This window comes from Labrus mixtus, chromosome 11 (assembly GCF_963584025.1).
Source record: "Labrus mixtus chromosome 11, fLabMix1.1, whole genome shotgun sequence".
Taxonomy (NCBI): domain Eukaryota; kingdom Metazoa; phylum Chordata; class Actinopteri; order Labriformes; family Labridae; genus Labrus; species Labrus mixtus.
Window position 1 is genome coordinate 16,064,793 of NC_083622.1, and position 20,307 is coordinate 16,085,099.

Here is a 20,307-nt window from a genome sequence, read left to right on the forward strand (position 1 = left end):
TTCTTATCACGCCACACCTGATAGAGTATTTGAGTCATGGGGACAGTTTAATTAGTCACAGCAATCTCAGGTGGAGAGCAGCAGAGGGGTCCCACATCTGACTTTCTATCAGATAGGCAACCCATCTTCGAGGAAGATATTGAAAGCCCCTGTCTTTTTGATGCATGGGTGGTTAATTGAAAAAAGTGTAGACTGACTCTGATGCTGGTCAACTTCTAGAATTAGAATAAAAAGACTATTAAGAACAACTGATGCAACATCTACATTCACAGTAGGTCTGCTTATTTCTAAAATGCTTAGTTTAACTTTTCTGCTTCTTTCCCTTGTTGTGTTTTCTTCACAAACTGCGTTTTGGGCACAAAAGCATTATTTTTCTGCTGAATCCCCTCCAGAGATGGCAAATGGTCCTTGACTGTAAAAAATGCTGATACCTTCAACCAATTAACAGCACACAGCCAGGGCAAAAACATAATTCTGATGATGTCACAGTTAGGAAACAAAACAAGCTCATTAGACTTAACGTCTCTTAATTCATTACTTTTAGCATTTAAAGAGTACTGATCAGACTTCCACCCACAGTACAGAAGTCTTTTTCAGGTATTTCTTCTCCTGTCACTGCTGTCTAATGCTGTCCAATGTATCTATTGTTTTGACTAAGCCAAATCTCTCCTGGACGGTGCCAGACTTAGTTGCTACTGTAGGACATGTCTGGCGCGAGTGCAAAGCCACAATGGAAGAAAAACTGCCTGTTAGAGTGGGAGAAAAAATTACATACAACTTTAACACTTCTTCCTACCAGAGAGGAAGGATATCTCGCTGATGAGCAGCCATTGGTCAGCAAAGAAGAATTTGCAGAGCAGGATCTGAGCCGGCCGGGCCCCCAGTGGGAGGGAGATGGGTCGTGAGGAGGGGTCCTTAAGGTCCTCGAGGGGCACAGGCAGAGTGAGGGCAGGAGAAGACCAAGGCTGGAGGATGCTAGGTTTAAAAAGACACTCGACCTTGCTGAAGACTCGCACACCTTGTGTATGGCGGTTGTTACTGTGCACCTAGATGAATGAGGAAAATGTGTAAGAAGACAAAGGAACAGAAAGAGGGCAGTTGACGAGATATTGGACAATCCTTTAACTACCCACACCTCTAAATTAGCTTGAAAGGTGTGCAAACATCTTGAAAAATCAGGGAAAGTTGGGCCATTTATTATTCATGGGGAGGCTGGAGGTTCAATTAACACAAAGCAATTAATGATACATTCTCATCCTGTTTGCTTTGGCTCAAGTTAAAGCTAAGTAGGACTAAAAATGTAGAAAATTAGAACAAAGAAGAGAAAAAAAAGGATGAAACACGTATGACAGAAAACTGAAGAAGGTGAGCAGAGTATATAGCTTTCCCGTCTTTACAAGCAAGGAAAGGCCAAAGAGGAGGGTATCCATAAAAGCTGAGCTAATATACGAGGCGTCATTGTTGCTGGATGGAGGAAGATGGAGGGCTTTTAAATGAGAGAGATAGAGGTCAAATCTATACTGTAGATGTGAGAGATAGAAAATTAAAGAGGAGAGGGTGGGGGAGAAGGGGTGGTGTTAGAGCTGTTCTTACAGGTCAGCTATTAACCTCACACTTACTGCGAGGCCAGCCGCTCTAATCTAATCCATATGTTAATAAAAGACACACATGAGGCGCAGGGAGAACAGCTGCACCAGATACTAGGTTGACGTGTAATGGATTAGATCTTGAAGGGGACAAAATGAGGAGAGGGGTTGTGTACTGTATCTTTGTGAAAGTGGTGGGGGTCTAATAAGTCAGCAGAACCAAGGTCATTTAGCACTCATTTAGGGAATAACGCTCCAATGACATGCACAAAGCTTAGTTTGAGACAATAACATTGCATTCATTATGTGACTTGTTTTCTCATAAATGTAACCTACACTATGAGCTCCCTATGACTTCTTTTGCACCGTCTTCAGTGTGCGCTTACAAAGAAATGTTGAACATGATTTCCAAAGTCTAATCAGACGATATCTCCAGTCTTTAAAAGAGGAAGCTTAGGTTATGAACGACAAAAAAGTCAAAGGGCACATTTCCCTTTGGGGAGTGATTAGGTGTAGGTTAAGGAACTACAGAGTCAAGTCAAGCCAAAATTAGGTTCAGGTTGCCGCTCGTTATTTGTTTGACCTGTGTCTGACATATCCGCTCTGCCAGGCTAACATAACAGCATATGTCAGCTGAGGTTAGTGTGGGAAAACCTCTTGGGAAAAGACAGGAAACACAGGATAAATCTAGGAAAAACACTAGGGATACCGCTGGGAAAACTTTTAAAGGTAACTGATAAACACTAGAATAATCATGAATATGTGAGGGGAAAGAGGGCAAAGGGAATATGCTGAAAGCTTGGATCTCAGTCAAAACCAAAACCTCAACTTACGTATCAGTTTATAACAGTGACTGGGGATTCAGGCTGTTAAATATGCACATGTATAGGGTGAATCCCACCCAAACCGACATTCCTCCCCACGTCCAAAGAGACAACACAGTTATAACTCAAACTGGCTTGCTTCATATTCTCATCCACTCTTGTTGCTCCACAAACTAACCCCAAAAGCCACACAGACGCACAAACAGACTGTGATGAAACTCAGTGGCACCCAGAAGGCGTGCCAAATGCACTGTCCCATGATAAACAATGGCACATTAAAACTAATTAAATGGCAGCAGAGCTATTCCAGTCAAAATGCTTGTTTCTGGAGAACAAAGTCATTGTTGTTTAAAAGAAGCAAACACAACCCTACTGTTAGAGTTTCTTTTAGAGGTTGGGCAACATCAAATGAAAAAAAAAAAAAAAAAGCCGGCCTAATGTCTAGACATTATCACAATGACATCCTTGTCTTGTACTAATGGGATAATCAATTACCTATATCAATGAATTTATTAACAAATTGTTCTTCGTCTGCACACTTATCTTCACATACAAAAAAGCTAATTCACCCTTTCTCCTTTTTTTTTTAAACTAACTATATAGACTGATGTTTTAAATCAGTGTGTTGAACCTTTTTATACTCACAGACAGAAAAAAAATGGAAGAGAGGGACATGACTTTTAACCACTGCCCTTGGCCAGAATCAGATCAGGGACACTGCATTTATAATTAACCACTCAGTCACAAAGACATTTCTCTTAAATTACAGTTGACCTGCATGACCCTCTGACACATTAAAACAAATAAAGACACTTTACAGCCACCTGATAACAAATGAGATTCGATAAGAAACTGAATGTGTAAAACTTGATCTTCTGTAGACTTTTTATAATCTATGGCTTGCAATGCCTCATTATTCACATCAGAGCATAGTTTACACAGATGGTCTCCCTGCAGACACTGACCAGGAACTGCAGCTTTTAGCCCTGATGACAGCTCTGATTTACAGGCTGCCCCGTGCTGTCTGAGATACCAGCAGGATAACAATGTCCTGCGTAACCCTCTCATATTCTGCTTCACACAACAACACCATTTTACAAGCCAAACTTTCTCTGCCAACCTGCATTTTGTGGAAGACACGCGGTTTCTCAAAGTGGAACTCGATATCCACGCTGCCTTGCCCGAGGGCTTCCCGGCTCCAGCCCAGGTAGTCATACCCAGGCCACACCCTCAGCTCCTTGGTTTGAATGAAGTCGTCTCCTCCCAGGACGCCATCACAGAGCTGACCCAGGCCTCCAAACTGCATCCTGTACACAAACACACACAACAGGGTTTTTACATGTAGCTCTGTGCAGAAATAATGATGAATGCTGTGGGCTGTAGGTCACTTTCTATTTATGAATACTTGTGCTGACATGCAGGGATGCATCAAAAAGCTTCTAGATACACGCGCAAAAATGCTAGTACATATATTCTCACACCCAGTTACACCCATACATCAGTTTTCCTATTCCTCTCTCCACCATAGAAACGCACAACTGAACTGAAAAAAAGCAACTCAACATGGTTTCCAAACCCTTACCAAGGACCTCAGTCTCTCACACACATCTGCTACAATACGTCTGGATTACATCAAAAGTGTTAGCTCAACCACTAGCAAAACATTTCAGCCCCATTAACCACACAGCACATGTAAGTGTGGACCTTTCGCAACCCCCCCAATTCCTCCTTTGCTCCCTGCCAAAACATTATACTCAGGAAACATGCCTCAAATCCCTTAGCAACTTAAAGAAAACAATGTCATTCCGTTTTGATTAGGTGGACACCAGAATACACTTTCAACAAAGGTTTTGGCTTAGACCCTACTTCAGTGCAAACAGATGTGACCAGCACTGCAGAGAATCTTTGGTATTCCACTGATTGAGCCCCTCACATTGTTGACCGTCATTCTTGTGAATCTTTATTTTGATTTTATTGAACAAAACAGTTACAATTTAGAGGCGAGGTTGTTTCAAATTGGACAACTCAGAGGATTAGACGTAAATGCTTACTCAAACATTGAAATGAAAAAGTTAAACTCAAACAAAAAGAGTGTCTTTCATATCTTACCCTTGCTCAGTGCTTCCATCATAAGTGGAGTCGTTTAGATAGATAGGCATGCCAGACAGGTGCATGACGTGACCCACTGGAGCTGTGTAAGCTTTCAACCCATCTGTGAGACATAAGAATGAAAAAAAAAATTAGTATCATTCATGCTATTGTTGATATAGAAAATGCACTTTACAATTGAAGATTAAAGAGAAAGATGCACAAGCTGCTTTTTATAATTGTTTTAATATTTGTCAGAAGTCACAGGTATAGGGAGCCAACATTTTATAATAATCACTGCTGCAGAACGGTTACAGATGTTTTTTTTAAATAGTAAAACAAACAAAGAGGTCTGCAGCTCAGGCCTGCTGAACCCAGGCCACGATTAGCTAGTGAAACTCAAGACCCTCTGCTCCAATATACAGCTAATCAGTCCACTCCCCGAGAACAGAGGTGACATCAGCAAGACCACAGCCCGCTTCTACCCATAATATACAACGCTTCACATAGTTCATTAATACTCTGTTTGCACATGTCTGTCTATGTGTGTTATTATGCACTTAGATATTTAAAGGGGCTGGGGTTCAAATCTAAGCCCAGGACAGACACTGAGCCGCCATATCTGATGAAGATGATATAAGTCGATGAATATGCAAACATCTTAGATTCTCTATAATCCCTCACTTGTGGATGAACTGAGCACCACTGCATCACCATCCACGTTAGATCATATTTTACAGAGATGCTCTCCCAGAGGACACAAACTGGGAACTGTAGCTTTTAGCTTCAGTGACAGCTCTGATTTACAAGCAGCATGATGCTGTCTGAGGGAGGTGGATGGGGAAAGGACAGGAGGTGAGCCGGTCGTAAATTCCCAGTCAGCCTTGTGCTCCAGGAAACATGGAGACCAACACATTTCATCTCTAGTGTGGTTTCTTTTATTTGAGTGAACCCCACTAAGGCTATAAATTTGATGCAATGCCTTGAATTAATGCATGGGGATGTATTGCGAAAAACGCTCACTCGCAATCATTACCATCCTACAAATTCCCTCCTGTCCCTCTGGTGCCAAAGGAGTAAATCTAGGATAAAAGATAAGCAAGTCACAATCACCATATGGAATGTGATGTGATTCATCAAGGTCTGGAGGGCATGCTTCAGAATGAACTAACTGAATGAATACCAAGTCTAAAGAAATAAAAGCGCATTTTATCTGAAGTTTTTCCTCTGGTCTCTTTGTGTGTTCCTCTTCTTCACAAAAATGCTTACCGTTCCAAACACAACCGTAGAGTTCAACCCGAAGGCAAACACTCATAACCCGGTCAGCCAGGGGGAAAAAGCGCACCATGCGCGCCACAATCGGAGGGCCCAGGTCTTTCAGCACAACATCATAGGTGTTCTCATTCCCTGACACCACCTGAGGGAAGAAAAATACACATTTTCAATCAGACAGAACATTGCTCGTCTCCCCTGTAACCTGCAGGATTGAATGGATTTGGCCTTAAGGCTCAGACTTATTATTCAGCATGCATCTTTAAATTATATTTATCTAAGAGAGTTCAATGAACACAAAGGAGTAAAGATTGACAGATAGCAGAGCCTGAGGCGCAGTCTTTGTCAGGAAAGGAAATTTATTTTATATTTGTTGCATGGCCTTGTTAATTTGTCTGTTGGGAGATGAATAAATGTTTCTCTTATCTTATGTTCTGAAATAATATATTGAAAACCAAAAACAAACCATGTGATTCTTTCTCTACAACATTGGTAGTTGGGGTTCTAACTTGCCATGCAATCATGTAGGAGGGTTACAAAACACAGTGCATTAAAGAAAATGTTGGACATTGACCAAGCATAATAAGACCTGCCTCTCTGTGCACAAGGTAAGACATTATTGCATGGTGTTGAAAAGTCAAACAGTGAGGGCTGCTTTTGCCTGAACAGAAATGTTTCTAGATAAAGTTGAGCTGGCACATTGCTTAACTCCTCTACTTCCAAAATAATAATAAATAAATCAAATCCAGATTAATAATTCAGCAATCTGTATTTGACGGCCATTTGTATTAAAAACAGCCACAGAATATAAACCTGTTTTCTATCAAAATTGAAAACATCAGCCTCAACTGTATTCCTTGTGAAAATGACATAAAGGTGTTTTAATGACATTCACACTGTCACTTTAATGACATACACATGAAACACACTAACAAACCTCTGCAGTACACTACAAACAATTACATGCTGCTTACTTCCTGGCTCCACCGGTCCTTCCAGGTCAACCAATTCAATCCGTCTCGGGAATAACGGAGCCGATAATTGCGGGCGAACTCCTGACCGTGCCCATCAGCATGACGACCCTGGGTACCAACCAGAGCCAGGAAGTGGAGTTTATGCAGGTCAACCTGTAGGAGACAAAAAACATGATTAGGAAATGTATACACAGATTTATGAGATACATGATTTAACATGTATTTAAAGTGGACATTTTGGGGAATTTGCTTCATCTCTTTTAAAATCTATAGTCAGCAGTGATTTGCTTAGCTTAACAAGAATTACAAATTTAGTGAAAAGGAGCCTGGCAAACATACCCAAGTAAATTTGTGTTTTATACATTTCATTTGATTTCTTATATGTGTACATTTCTTAAGCTAAACTGTTTGAATATTATATCCGATAAAAAATAATAAAACAGTATTTTACAATTAAAATGTTATGCTTAAGAATTTATCCAAGCATACATTCGACTCACGCAAATCAATGAAATTAAACTGAGTACCTGAAGAAATTCTGATCCACCGGGGAAAACCGCTCCTGCAGGACACCATGCTCCATCTCCCTCTCCAGTGCTCAACCTGAGGGATACAGAGTCATATAAATACAAATGAGAAAAAAAACTTCCCCAAATATCAGAAATACTCACCCAAACGCAAAGACACAAGTACTCACACAACAACACTGACTACATCAAAACTTACAGTACAACGCAGCTACAACTGAGAATTCAATACGAACAAGCCGACCTCCTCTACCTCCACATAGATTGGATTGTGCAGCAGCAAAACACTTGCAAATAAATAGGGCAACGTTGTCAAAAAAGAAAAAAAAACTGTGTGACAGAAAGTTGGCTTAGGCGAAGGTATACTGAAGGCAATAGAGAGAATAGCTGCAGACTGATGGAAAATGTAGAGAACACACAAGAGGAGAAGAGATGAAAGGAGCATGAAAGGATTGAAAATATCTAGCTCTTCCTTATTTTTCAAACCTCACACCAAGATTTATGAATAACATGAGTACAAATCTTTACTCACAGCACCTCAGGCCTTCAATGACCACACACATACACCGTAACAACGATTTTTTCCCCCACCAGTGTGACCTTCCTTAATCCAGTCTGGGAAGAAAAACCCAAACTACCACCGCATACAGACCATGTAAAGACCACAAACTTGGCTATGTGTTTTGTGACTTCACATCAACCCTTATGAAGAACTTTTGGAAGAAACGCCAAGCCACAGCCGCGCTCTGACCGCTGTGGGGTTTCCTCCCGAAATGAAAGCTGCTGCTGCTGCTTTGACCACCAAAACAAATCACTATATCAACTTGGTCACAGTGGCAATGGCGCTGGTGCTACAGACTACAGTCGATCCCACTTTCTCCCTTGGCGGGTGAGATCATGCAGCCAGAAGACCACAAGACGATATCAACACATTAGTGCTCCACAGAGTGTCTTGTTATGGAGGAGGGTGGAGGGAGACGAGGATGAATAGGCCGTGTGGCCGGGCAGAATTCAGCACAATGTGCTTCAGCCAACAGGAGTTGGCTAATATTCATGTCACTGGTCTGCCAAGTACCTTTCTTTTTTTCTTCTCTTAATACCAGCCAAAAATTCATTCACATACCCTTGTTCGTCATTACCTTGTTCCTTCTATTTCTTCTCCACTGGCTCACATAGATACACAAATATTTCACGGTCTCAAAGCAATCAGAGCCATGAAAACAGCTCTCCATCCATCATTCCCTCCCTTCCCTAACACCTTCCCCTCATACCTTGATTTTAAATTAATATATCCAGCTTTCAGTGCACCATCACAATGATCCACCTTTTACTTGTATTTCTTTTTGTCCACTGCTTTCTCTTTTTTTCTGGCCATGTCTCCCTGATGTCTCTTTAAAAAAAAGAGCCAGGGCCAATAATCATTTCCACATGGTTAGAAATTCTGCCAAGAGACCCAGCCCTGCACACCAAGGGACACACACACACATACACACCTGCAAAAGCTCTTACTATAGCATGTTGCAGGCCTGGCTTGTTTCTGATGAACCTGACCATGCTGTCAGACATACAGATAAGGTGGTTATACCGTATGATTACTAAGGCGGTTCACAAAGACACACTATCATCTTCTATCATAATCTAACATACAGGTGACAAATTACTTTGGTGTGGTGCCAAGGGACTGAAGAAAGACAGACAGGCACATGAGACAACTGTGACATGCGCATGTATTCTTGTGTTTTATGTTATTCCAGCAGAACTGCAGTTACTTTACTGGACTTTTACTCAAATAGAAGCTCTGAAGTTTAAGTTAATTGTAATAGTAATGTTTTGAATCACTCTTATAAAATATTCGTCACATAAAAAGCTGCCCATATCTCTGATATTTTTAGCAATCCGTATACAGTCAGGTACTAATCAAATACAGCCAAATACACACTTATCCAGCAGTTTTCAAAGTTATCTCCTTGTGAGAAGCTTTCTCAGAAGTTGACCCAAAGTCAAAAAGTTTTATCTGGGGTTTGACATATTTCGGTCAAAAAACCTATATCAAACTTATCATTTCACAAGCAATATTTACCATCTTTAATAATGAGTTTTTGGAATATGCAATATACTTGTACAATTATTCCAGGCCTGTCCCGTCTCCCTGCATCTTAGTATTGCATTTAAAAATCAGGAAGCATAGCTGGAAACTTGCTGCAGTTTTGTAATCTATCACAGTTGACAAGTCTTATCATCGAGTAAATGTCAATGGTGCCTTGTACATTGCATAGTGATGCTGTTAGATTGCGAAATTATTTGAAATGTCTGCATTGCCACTTTTCAAACTGCGTCCTTTGAATTAAAAGTTTCATGTTAATTGTGACAAAAGTTGTGTTTTCATTTAGCTTTAGTGATTTCACAGTTAACTCATTGTGTAACGGGTTGACCATGTCCCGTGGTGCCATGTGCCGGGGTGCCAGCTATGTGATGGTTGTCAGTGATAAACAAAAAGCATTGCAGATCAATGTGCATAAAAGGCTTGTAAATTGGAAAGCAATAAACCAGTTAATGCTCACGCAGTGACATGAGTCCGGTTAGTCCAGTCCTGGTTATTCAGTCAGTCATCCAGTCATCTCCATCTCTGTTCAGCAGCCGCTGCAATACCATACAGCGCCGATCCAGGAGAATCTCCACAGATTTATAATCCCGTTTATTTGAGCAGACACTAGTTCAACAAACGCAGACTTTAACCACAGGGGAAAACAACTCAACCGCACCGGCATGACAACGCACCATCTCTACTGTGGTGAGCCGCCATCTTCACTCCTGGCGTCTTCCATTGAAGGAAAGTTGAATGAATGGAGTTCTGTGTACGGGCGGAGGTGTCTGTGACATGTGTGTGTGTGACAGGTGCAACGGAACATTTATCTGATGACAACCAAAAGAGCTGCTTGTTGTGGAACTCATGTAGCAAAATGTAGCAAGAGGTGCTACAACAACTCACAAAAGTGTAGGTTTGAGGTGATCTTGGGATAAAGATACAAGCAGTCAGAAAAAAAAACACTCTTAAACAATTCAAATGCCATGTTATATATATTTTAATGATTTACAAGAGAGTGCCTTGGTGTTTTTCTATAATGCTTGTTGTGATCAGAGTCAGTGAAAACTGTTCTCCCGCCTGGTGTTAAGTAATCTTTAAGTAGAATTACAGCTTTTTCAGACTGCAACCACCCACCCTAACTTTGATTACAGGAAATGCATCGAGATGACTGTGTTTTGAGTAATGTCATTATTAACTTTTAGTGCTGAATACACACTCACACATTTCCTACCTTCCATGTTTGGCCTCAGTAGAGTCGGACCAGGAGCTGGAGGCTGTGATGTCAGAGTCTGGGATGGTGCCATCCTCCATTCCCAGGGCGTAACGACACTGAGCTTTAGAGGAAAGTTTGAGAAGGAGAGAGAGACGTGAGCAAAATTCTCATCCGTTCAAGCACATGTCCAGAGGAAACCTAATATTTCCATTAGACTGTCAGCAGCCAACATTGGTCATGGAGAATAATATTGTTATGTCATCTCTGGGAAAACTTCCGGACTTCACGCTTCATATCCCACACAGAGGGGAGGGAGAGGGAACACCAACCTCTACAATAAATTCTTCCTGTTGGTCATTATTCAAACCTTTCTGTGGGGTCTGGACTAATGAGTCCATGTAAAATGTACTGGTGGGGTTTGCATCACTTGTACCTGCAAGTCTCCTTTTTGTCTGGTGCAAAGTGACTGCATAAAAGATAGTCATTAAAATGCATCTGCCACCCTGTGAGATGGTGTGACCTGTCTTCTGTATGACTACACCTTTCCTGTTTCTTTTTTTCACTTTTGTCTTTCCTGTTCACTCTCCATCACACACAAAGCAACCTCCTTGGGGCTCCAACGATCCAGCACAGTCCCTGTTCCAGTTACCACTGCTCTTGGATTTGCAGGAACAGAACAAAAGAGTAGAAAGACATGAAGGGCAAATGAAAGAACACAGACAGGTCTCAGATATCTGTTCTGAATGCGCTTCAGCAGCAGCATTATCACATGATCCAGATAGAGAGGTCCCAGGCAAGGATTACCCAATGACCCAGCTATCCGCTCTGAAGTAGAAGGAAGAGTTGTGGAGGCGATGGGGGAGGCTGAGTGAGGGTGTGGGTAGCGATAAAGTGGAAAGGGGCACTGACAGTGCTATAGAGGGGAGGCCGAGGGTGACAGAAAGAGGCGGGGGTGGGGTTGGCGTCTGATTTGGTTTTCTGTCATTGAGTCAGCGGACAGGAATGTTGGGCTGGATGACAGACCCTAAAAACCCTGAGGGGTGCAGCGGCTAGACACACACACACACACACACATACACACAGTTCATACACACCCTGGGGACAGACAGGTGCCCATTTCATTACATCATCATCATCATCATCACACATCGGCAGTCAACACCCTGCCATCTGCAATCTTTTCATTTCTGTCTCTGACCTCCTCTGTGTCCTCTGCTTTCACCTTCTCTTTTTGTCGTTTACAAAAACACTTTAGACCACAAGTTTCCAGCTTGATACGGCTCAACAAGACAAAATGGGTGGATCTTGAACAATTTTGCTTCAGGATTTATGCCGATCAATGCAGACCCTATTAGTTGATAAATTAATACATTGTTCAATGACTTCACAAAAAGGAATGTTCTGGTAGACTGGGGCCTTTATTGCTTCATGCTTTAATTAAAGCTGAAGCTGAGGAACTATAGCTTCCTTACATAGTCGAAAAACAGGCAAACTAAGTTAATTTGCACCTCTGCCTGTAGATGTGAGTGTTAATGGATGTCTGTCTGTGTCAACCCGCCAATTGACTTGTAATCTGTCCAAAGTGAGGGCGTAATGTTCCATCAATCTGTATCAATATCAAGTAAACACTTTGATTCAAAGGTTGATCCAAAGACAACTGGACTTGGTTGAAGATGTCTCACTCCTGCTTCGAAAAAGCTTCTTCACTTCTTACAGAATTAAAGAAGTCTTTGGAGGAGAGGTGAAAAGTCTTCAAGATCTTCAACCAAGTCCAGTTGTTTGAAATTCCTAAAGGCATGTCTTTGTCACTGTTTACATCCTGTTCCAGTTGTATTAATATGAGCCAGCTACATCTCATATCATTTGCACACACCTGAATCCTGAAACTTTTTTGTTGAAAATCGATTTTCCATTTATGCTAATGACACTTGTCATCAACTTCATGTCCATGATGCCTCTTGTCCACTGTCAATGCGATATGTTCCGGCCCCCCACAACTCTTCAAGATACAAAATGATAATGTAATTTATCAAATAATTTTCTTCATTAATTATAAAAAAACCCAACATCTACTTATCAGTTGTTAGTCTGACTCGCAGTCAAAAACTGAAAACAAAGTCAGTATTATCTCATGAAATAGAGGAGCAGAAACTGCTTCTAGAAAAATCAAAGGCACAATGTCGTTTTTTAGCTAAATGCTGAAGGCGGTTGGACTATTTACTGTTTGCTATCTTGAAATGTGATTAGCACTAAGAAAAAAGTACAAATGATGACATAAATGATGAACAGATGATTAATATAACAATCCATTAGCTTTGTCTCTTTCACAGTCTAGCTACAGCATAAAAGGAAGTTCTCCTCTGGATACACCTTGTTGGCTCTGACTCACTAACCCCTCATGCCCTCCCTCTCCAGGCATTTTGACTGACACTTTCATGAGCTGCCTGCGCATTAGTGGTTCTGATGAGCCGGGGGGGGTGGCCGCCCACCTATCTCATTCTCCTATTACATATACGACTGGCTGGCAGACAGAGCGAGGACACAGGATAGCCTGTTGATAGCGGACAGAGAATGAGCCTTACTGATCTGAGAATGTGAGGAGAATGTTGGGGCAGCAGGACGGACGGTTGCTGTGCCCGAGGACAAGAGGGTGGGGGGATAAGAAGGGGCAACAGGCTTAAAAATTCAATAATGTCTGAGTTTTTATGTATAAAAAACAACCTTGAAATGCAGCTACTAACAAGCTGTTAAAATGAGGCTGCCGTTTTCTAGGGGGATCTTACTAGGCCTTAAAGAAATATGCACTATACAGTACATTGTTCATTTTTAGAATAACTGGAATGAGATAAATAAACTAATTTAAACTAATGCACGTCAACTATGACTCACAGTTTCTTTATCTTTCTGCTGTTCATGTTTTACACAATACCTGTGTTTACAACACGTCACCTCTGAAGACTTTTTCACCAGTAAATTTGCATCAACTCCACCTGACTGCATCAAAATGTTAAAGCCATTACCCCCTAGTCACCGGACAAATGCTGAGTGAGAAAGCATAGCTTGTTTATGTTTTGATGACAATTACTTTGTATTTTTTGAGGGGCTTTTTGTGCCTTTATTAAGAGATAGAACAGTGGATAGTGTCAGAAATCGGAGAGAGAGTGTCGGTATTGACATGCGGAAAAGTGGATTGGATTCCAACCCGGGCCAGCAGCTTCAAGGACTACTGCCTCTCTATGTGCGCATGCTAACCAATTGGCCACCGCTGCCCCATGACATTTTTATAAACTCCTCAGCCCTAGCCATACACAGTTAAAATAGAGGAAATCAGACTAGATGTTTTAGTTTAGTAATATCCTGCAATGTCTTTAATTCAGAATCAGGCCCAACAAGCTGAACATTATTTGCATTATTATATTTATTCTCACTTTAGGGGGTTATTTTTGCATCTAATAGACACAATCTTCCACTGTGTGAACATGGTCAGACTTCATGTTACAGTTGGTAAGATCCAAAGGTGTTAAAAAGACAAACTGGTGGTTTCAAGGTTGTAGTAGAAATTTAGGATATTTGAAAGAACAATTTAATTTCATCCAGTCAGGGTTAATCAGGAACATGAAAGACAGTGAACTGGAAAAAAAATAAATCAAGGGAAAACTGACCATATTTCATGTTTAAACAATATACTTGAAAGCCATTGCATAAGTCAGACCACAGCTATTAGCACTCAGACACTTACTAGCTAATGTTACCATTAGCTTAGAAGTGGCTGAAAATCAATATTAATATGGATAGTGTTACACTGTACAATTAAATAAGTTGTAAATTCCTGCTGACATAATGAGGAAGCGGTTGAATCGCTTTTGTACAAAGGTAGCCAGCAGGTTTTCGAATATGCTGTTCTACTTTGAAATATAACCTGATATCCCTCTTTGTGATCAGTATCGCTGGTCTCTTCAGCTGTGATAGTGAAATAGTTTGATAACAATTGTCAGATACCCTTCATTTCTACCACAGACAAACTGAAAGACAGCAGTACAACATTATTACAGCACTGGAGCTTCCAAACCTAAGCAAGGCGTTAGAGATAAATGACCACTTGACATAAAAGTGAATGAATCTTTTCTCAAAGATTGTATTTCCCTCAGCCTTGAAGCAAAAGAGCAAATTAGCTAACAGTAATCAGAAAACTGAGGTGAAAATCTCTCCATTACTCATTTTGACATTGTCGTTTTTGCATGTAGATTTAACCTACCTGGGTTAAAGTGCCACTCATGGTCTTCTGAAGACGACACCAACACCACCAGGGCTGTTAGCAAAATGTCAGGAAACAGCCTCAGGGGTGGCGAGGCCATGACAGCAACAACACACCTGGTTACCTGTCCGGAGACACGCTGATGACCCCAGGCATACCTGTACAAAAAAGAAAGATATACTTAGATGCATTCACTTTATGAATCAGGTATGAGCTTATTGAAACTTCATTCATATTTTCAGCCAACATTTACATTTTACTTGCAGGTAAACAGCTCTAGCATTGGACTGCTGGGCTCACAGACTCAACATCTTCTTCATTGATTACCAAACTGAATCAAATCCTCTTAGTTAGAAGCACGTACCATGTCTCACAGTCATTTGTTTCTCAATGTTTTGCGTGCCAAGCTCAGCAATGGGCCGAACCCCGGAGGAGCGAGCACAAAGCCATACAACAAAGGCCACTTTCAAAAGCTAATTTGTTTTTCCCTCTCTGGCAGCAGAATGCTGGGACACAATAATACTTTGCTGCCTTTAGAAAGGGTACACACAGCTTGGTAACTGAGGATGGTATAATTAGCCAGCCCCATTTTTCTCCCAAAGAATTGTATTCCTTCTCTATTAAAAATGACAATAGTTCATCAAAACTACTGATCTCAAACCTACTTTTCATTGACAGAACACATTTGATTTGAAGCACCCAGTTGGAGATTATTTGTTGAGAACAAATACCAAACAAATGAAGATGGGAAATGGAAGAAATAAAGCCAATGAGTGAGAGACAACAGACGGACAGATGTCAGAGTATTTTGATTTAATTGGTGACACAAAAATGTGTGGGCTGTGTTTGGTACGTGAATAACAGTACTAATAACATATACAGACATTTTGCATGGTGAGTGACTTTTTAAATGCAGTAAATGTTAAAATTTGCCCCCTCAAAAAAACTCCTCCCAGTTGTCAATTTATTAGGTACTCCAAAAGTAGTGCAGTCTCATAAATATCTTGAAATGGATCCTTCAAGGAGTTCATTAAGTTCAGTTTATATTTAAAATGATATGAAGAGATGTTGGTTCAACTAAAACTAAAACTGAACATTAGTTCCTTCTTGAAAGCAGTTTAATGTAGCACTGCATCTAATTTAGTTAGGACTTTCCAGGCCTACAGTCTCTCAGAATTAGGTTAAACCCACTGCTTTGCTCAAATATACTGTATATGTGTGCTTTTTTCTCTCTGACACCAGCATATTTTTTAAAAATGACTGTGAATCAAGCAGAAAAAAATCACATTTGATGACTATCACTGGTGCATATTTTACTTTTGAAAGTGTTTAATGAAGACTTCCAGTGGTGAAGCAGGAGGGAGGAAAGAAACCTTGTGATAAGTGGAAGTCTGAAGTGGGAGTGACAGCTGGGAAAGTCGGAGAGGCCGGGCTGGCTTCCCTGTAGACCCTCTGTGTTTCGGGTTCTTCTCTAACCAGACTGGGACTGGCCGACAGCTGACACACAGCTGTAGTGACAAAGAGTTGGGGGGGGGGGGGGGGGTCGACAGGGACGTATGGAAACAAAGTGAATAGTGGACTGTGGAGTAGAGTTTGCTCTGGCACAACAGGGCGGGGACGATGCATCAGCGATGACATGGGTACATGGTGTGTGTGGATTTGGGAGGGAGGGGTTGTGTAGAGAGGTTGACTTATGACTTATGTTTGTGTGTGTGTGTGTGCTTGGGTTTGAGGGGTGTGTATGTGGGCATTAAGGAGATCTCAGGGATAGCCAGTCTGTGCAGCTGTCCTGAATGGCAGACACAACGCACCCAATACACGGTGCATGTGTTCCAAGTGGTAGAAGCATGGAGAGAGAAAGAAAGGCTGGCTTTTTTTTTCAAGGCAGAAAAACACCCAAGTTGTCCAAATGAGTAAGTGTGTGAGTGAGTATGCCAGATGACAAAATGCTGAAAAATGGGGCTTACTGGAATGAGCTGGGTGTGCAAAAAAATGGAGCTGGAAATCTGATGACTTGGGCCCCTGATCCAAAGCAATCACCATAACAACCAATGTCAACAAACATGAGCTGACAGTGTCTCATCACAGTTTTGTCAATAAAGTAAAATCAGGTGGACATACTACTTTCCAATGCCCACCAGGGAAAAAAAACCTTACAAACAAGAACCAGGGCTGACAAATGTTTGAGTAAGAGGAACAAAAGTGTCCACAGCTATCTGAGAACATTGTTGTTGGAAAAGTCAAGTGTTTTCGAACAGCTGTGGTTAGAGCTCAGAAAGAAGGAGAAGAGCCCACTGTGTTCTGTAGGAGGCAGATCAGCTTGGAGCCCCAACCTACACCAGCATAATTTGTCTCAGCTAATCCATAAGAAGGACTAATGAATACTTCTGAGCAGCTCCTGCTTCTGTCCTGCACAACAAAAATACAACTGAAAAACGAGAGGCAGAGTCGAGAGCAGACAGACACACTGGCCTTTTTTTTTTTAGCTAGCAGCCATTGCATCATTACAGAGATTTTGCCAGGTTCTCTATAATTAGATTGCCTCAGTTAAAAAAACTGGCCACACTGCCTTGGCACTGGTTAATGTCTTTTCTAGAGAGTCCCTTATGATTTAACCAAATGTTTGAAACCATTATTCTTTCCAGGTGTAAATAAAAGCCAGACCAAATATCAGGAGAGAGTGACCTTAAGGATCAGATGGTTCTGCATGTTTAGGAACCTTAGCTCCAAATGACGTATGCTTTACATCAGTGGTTCCCAACCTTTTTTCCTTGGAGCACCCCCTTACTTGTATCTAAGTAATACTGACCCCCCTCCAGGATCCACATGAAAAAAATTATACATTTAATTTCAAACATTAACATAAATCTGAATACATGCCTACACACTCGTTTACAGAGATCTCAGGCACTCCCCCTTGGTGGGCCTGGACCCCAGGTTGGGAACTAATGCTTTGCAACACTGCAAAGGATTTTCCTAAGAATATCACTATTTACTATCTCTGATTTTCAACATCCCAAGCAGCTATTACTTCAACTCAATGTCAGTATAAAGAATTAACTTACACACTTGTAACCCAAGAGGCGTTTTCAATCAGCCAATGTTTAGACCACATTATTTTTTACAGTTATATAATTATCATCCGAGACTCAAGAGAGCTGTCAACACACATATTTTAAAGCAAGAAACCAGATTATTTACAACACAGTTCTCAAAATGATTTGTTATTATTCCATTTTGATTGGGATAACAAATCAATTGGATGACATGATTCTTTGGAGCCAAATCTTACTAATGTAGTCTGAGAGTTGTTGGAACAGCTCCCAATGTGACAAAAAAAAAACTATAGAGTTATCTGAAAGATTGAAATACAGTATGTAACAAACTATTGGATTGACAGATTTTGTTCAGGAATCTATGTTCCCCAGTGGATACATTAAAGAGACTATAGATATATATGATGATTCTCCCATGAAGGTAAAAGCTTTTAGTTTTCACTGAGAAAATCTATTTAACAATGTATGCTATCATTTTGGTGATTTTGTGATCATCTTTCAAAAGCCCCTAAGAGGTTCAAGTTTGCGATTCTGAATGAAATGTCTCCATAGCTGTTGGATGAACAGAAATTAGATTTGATACGGACTTACTTTTCCCAAACAGGAAGGATCACTTACTGTCGATGTTCAGCATCAGCTGTACATTGTCTAGATTAACTGTGAAGTTAATGATAGAATGCTAACATGCTTAACTAAGCTGGTGAACAAATAGAAATTACTGCAGTGCTGTTCATCAGTACTGTAGAGCCTGACAGAGCTGATAGCATTGCTCTAGTGTTAAGGTTTCTGTCATACATTATTTGTTCATTCCAATCTTCTGTCTTGTTATTTACTTTCAGGTCGTAGTGCAGGCTGGATGACAGCAGCAGCTACTGACCGGAGCTATGCTGCATTCAGATGCTCCTCAGATGGTCACAGTTTCCGAGTTGGGAGGTCGTTCATCAGACTTTAGTGGGTTCACGTGTTTTCAGTTTGAAAAGTCTGAATGTTGTAACAACAACAGCAGCAGCAGCAGCGTGGATTCTAGGAAGACTATGTGTGTAATGTCTTTGTTACAATTTAGGCTATATTTGATCAAAATGTTGATGTGCAATACGTGAATTAAATAGTAGGCTATCTTTACATTACTAAAACATATTTTGTTCTTCATGTTGATGATGAATATGTCAAGGTGCAAGTCGGGCACCTAATTCTATCACCAATTCCCAACTTGTTCCGACTTGAGCAGGCCTTTCTGTACATTTGTACAGAAACTAGTGACGCGTGGCTACAGTACACAGAATTTGACAGGCTTTGGTGCGCTTGGCAAAGTGCAGTCTGAAAGCAAAACCGAACCAGCCCTCCGAATAATATGTGAAAGCAACCTAAAGCTCTGATAATTTTGTCAGTTTTGAGCCAGGGATGACACATGTGTTCACCTGCATGATCATTTACATTCTGTCTTGTTCAGCAACAGTTCCTGTCAGGATTCCCAAAGAGGCGACACGAACGGTGCGTTTTACTTACGATGATTTTACAGAAAAATCAAACAAGAGCAGCACAACATGATAAATATGTGAAGGAATCATTGAAGAGAAGACTGGGAAAACCTCAGACTTAAGTAGATGTCTGTCCAGGACACACCCAGCAAAGTACGTCAGGAACTCTGCTCAGACTCAGTAAGGGGGACTTGACTCAGAATTGAGGTTTGGTGACTTGACTACAACCCTGAAATGGACATTCTGACACGACAAAAAAAAGGAAAACTCACTTTAAAAAAAGACTATGAGGTGATGTCTGCAAGATAAAACCAACAGTTAATGTACATATTTATTATATAGAATAAGTGGTTTGTAGTTAATTTGCTACAACTTAAAGCTTCTCAGTGATGCTCTGCTTGTCCATACCAAATTCTCAACGTGTGAAGTCTTAAATCACAGCCTGATAAAGCAACACACTGCTTTAGTTAGACATGACTAATGACCGCTGAGAGACAGAAAGCAGTGAGCTCTTTGTTTTGAATTTCCGTCCCTGCATGAGGAAGCTGGTGAGGTCGTACGCACCACTGCCCTCTCAGTCCTGGAGAGAGGGAAGCACAAATTAATCTTGAATCTTTACAACACTTTGAAGGTTGAGACTGCGCCAGCCACTAAAACAAGGTCGTTTGATGCTTTCCTTGAAAACGGACTTGTTTCTGTAGGACTTGAGCATGGTGTGAATCACTTTTTGTTTCCTGCGGGGCCACCGTTTCCTTGTTTTTACTGAAGACCCAATTTAAGGGCAGTGATGAGTTGTTTGGCTCCACATATCTGTCCAAGGGGTTCTTAATCTTGAAAGAAGTTCCTTTAGCCTATATATAAAAATCACTTGCTGTTATATGTCCTTAACTCTGGGAAAAGGAAAATCACAACTACTCCTCTCTTTGTCTGCTAAACATATTTGTTATC

The 20,307-nt window shown here is 40.9% G+C and overlaps 1 protein-coding gene across 4 annotated transcripts in view; it reads right to left on the reverse strand.

The window, feature by feature from the left end:
• The window catches only part of ddr1 (discoidin domain receptor tyrosine kinase 1), a 41,759-nt gene that overhangs the window by 12,977 nt on the left and 8,475 nt on the right, over positions 1-20,307 (reverse strand). For all 4 annotated transcript variants that reach the window (XM_061049209.1, XM_061049207.1, XM_061049208.1 and 1 more), the window contains 8 exons: positions 14,826-14,983; positions 10,589-10,691; positions 7,272-7,347; positions 6,745-6,897; positions 5,768-5,915; positions 4,520-4,622; positions 3,531-3,717; positions 797-1,046 (listed from right to left, as the gene is read on the reverse strand). In XM_061049209.1, the coding sequence (XP_060905192.1) occupies positions 797-1,046; positions 3,531-3,717; positions 4,520-4,622; positions 5,768-5,915; positions 6,745-6,897; positions 7,272-7,347; positions 10,589-10,691; positions 14,826-14,983 (1,178 nt within the window). The remainder of the gene's footprint in view (positions 1-796; positions 1,047-3,530; positions 3,718-4,519; positions 4,623-5,767; positions 5,916-6,744; positions 6,898-7,271; positions 7,348-10,588; positions 10,692-14,825; positions 14,984-20,307) is intronic.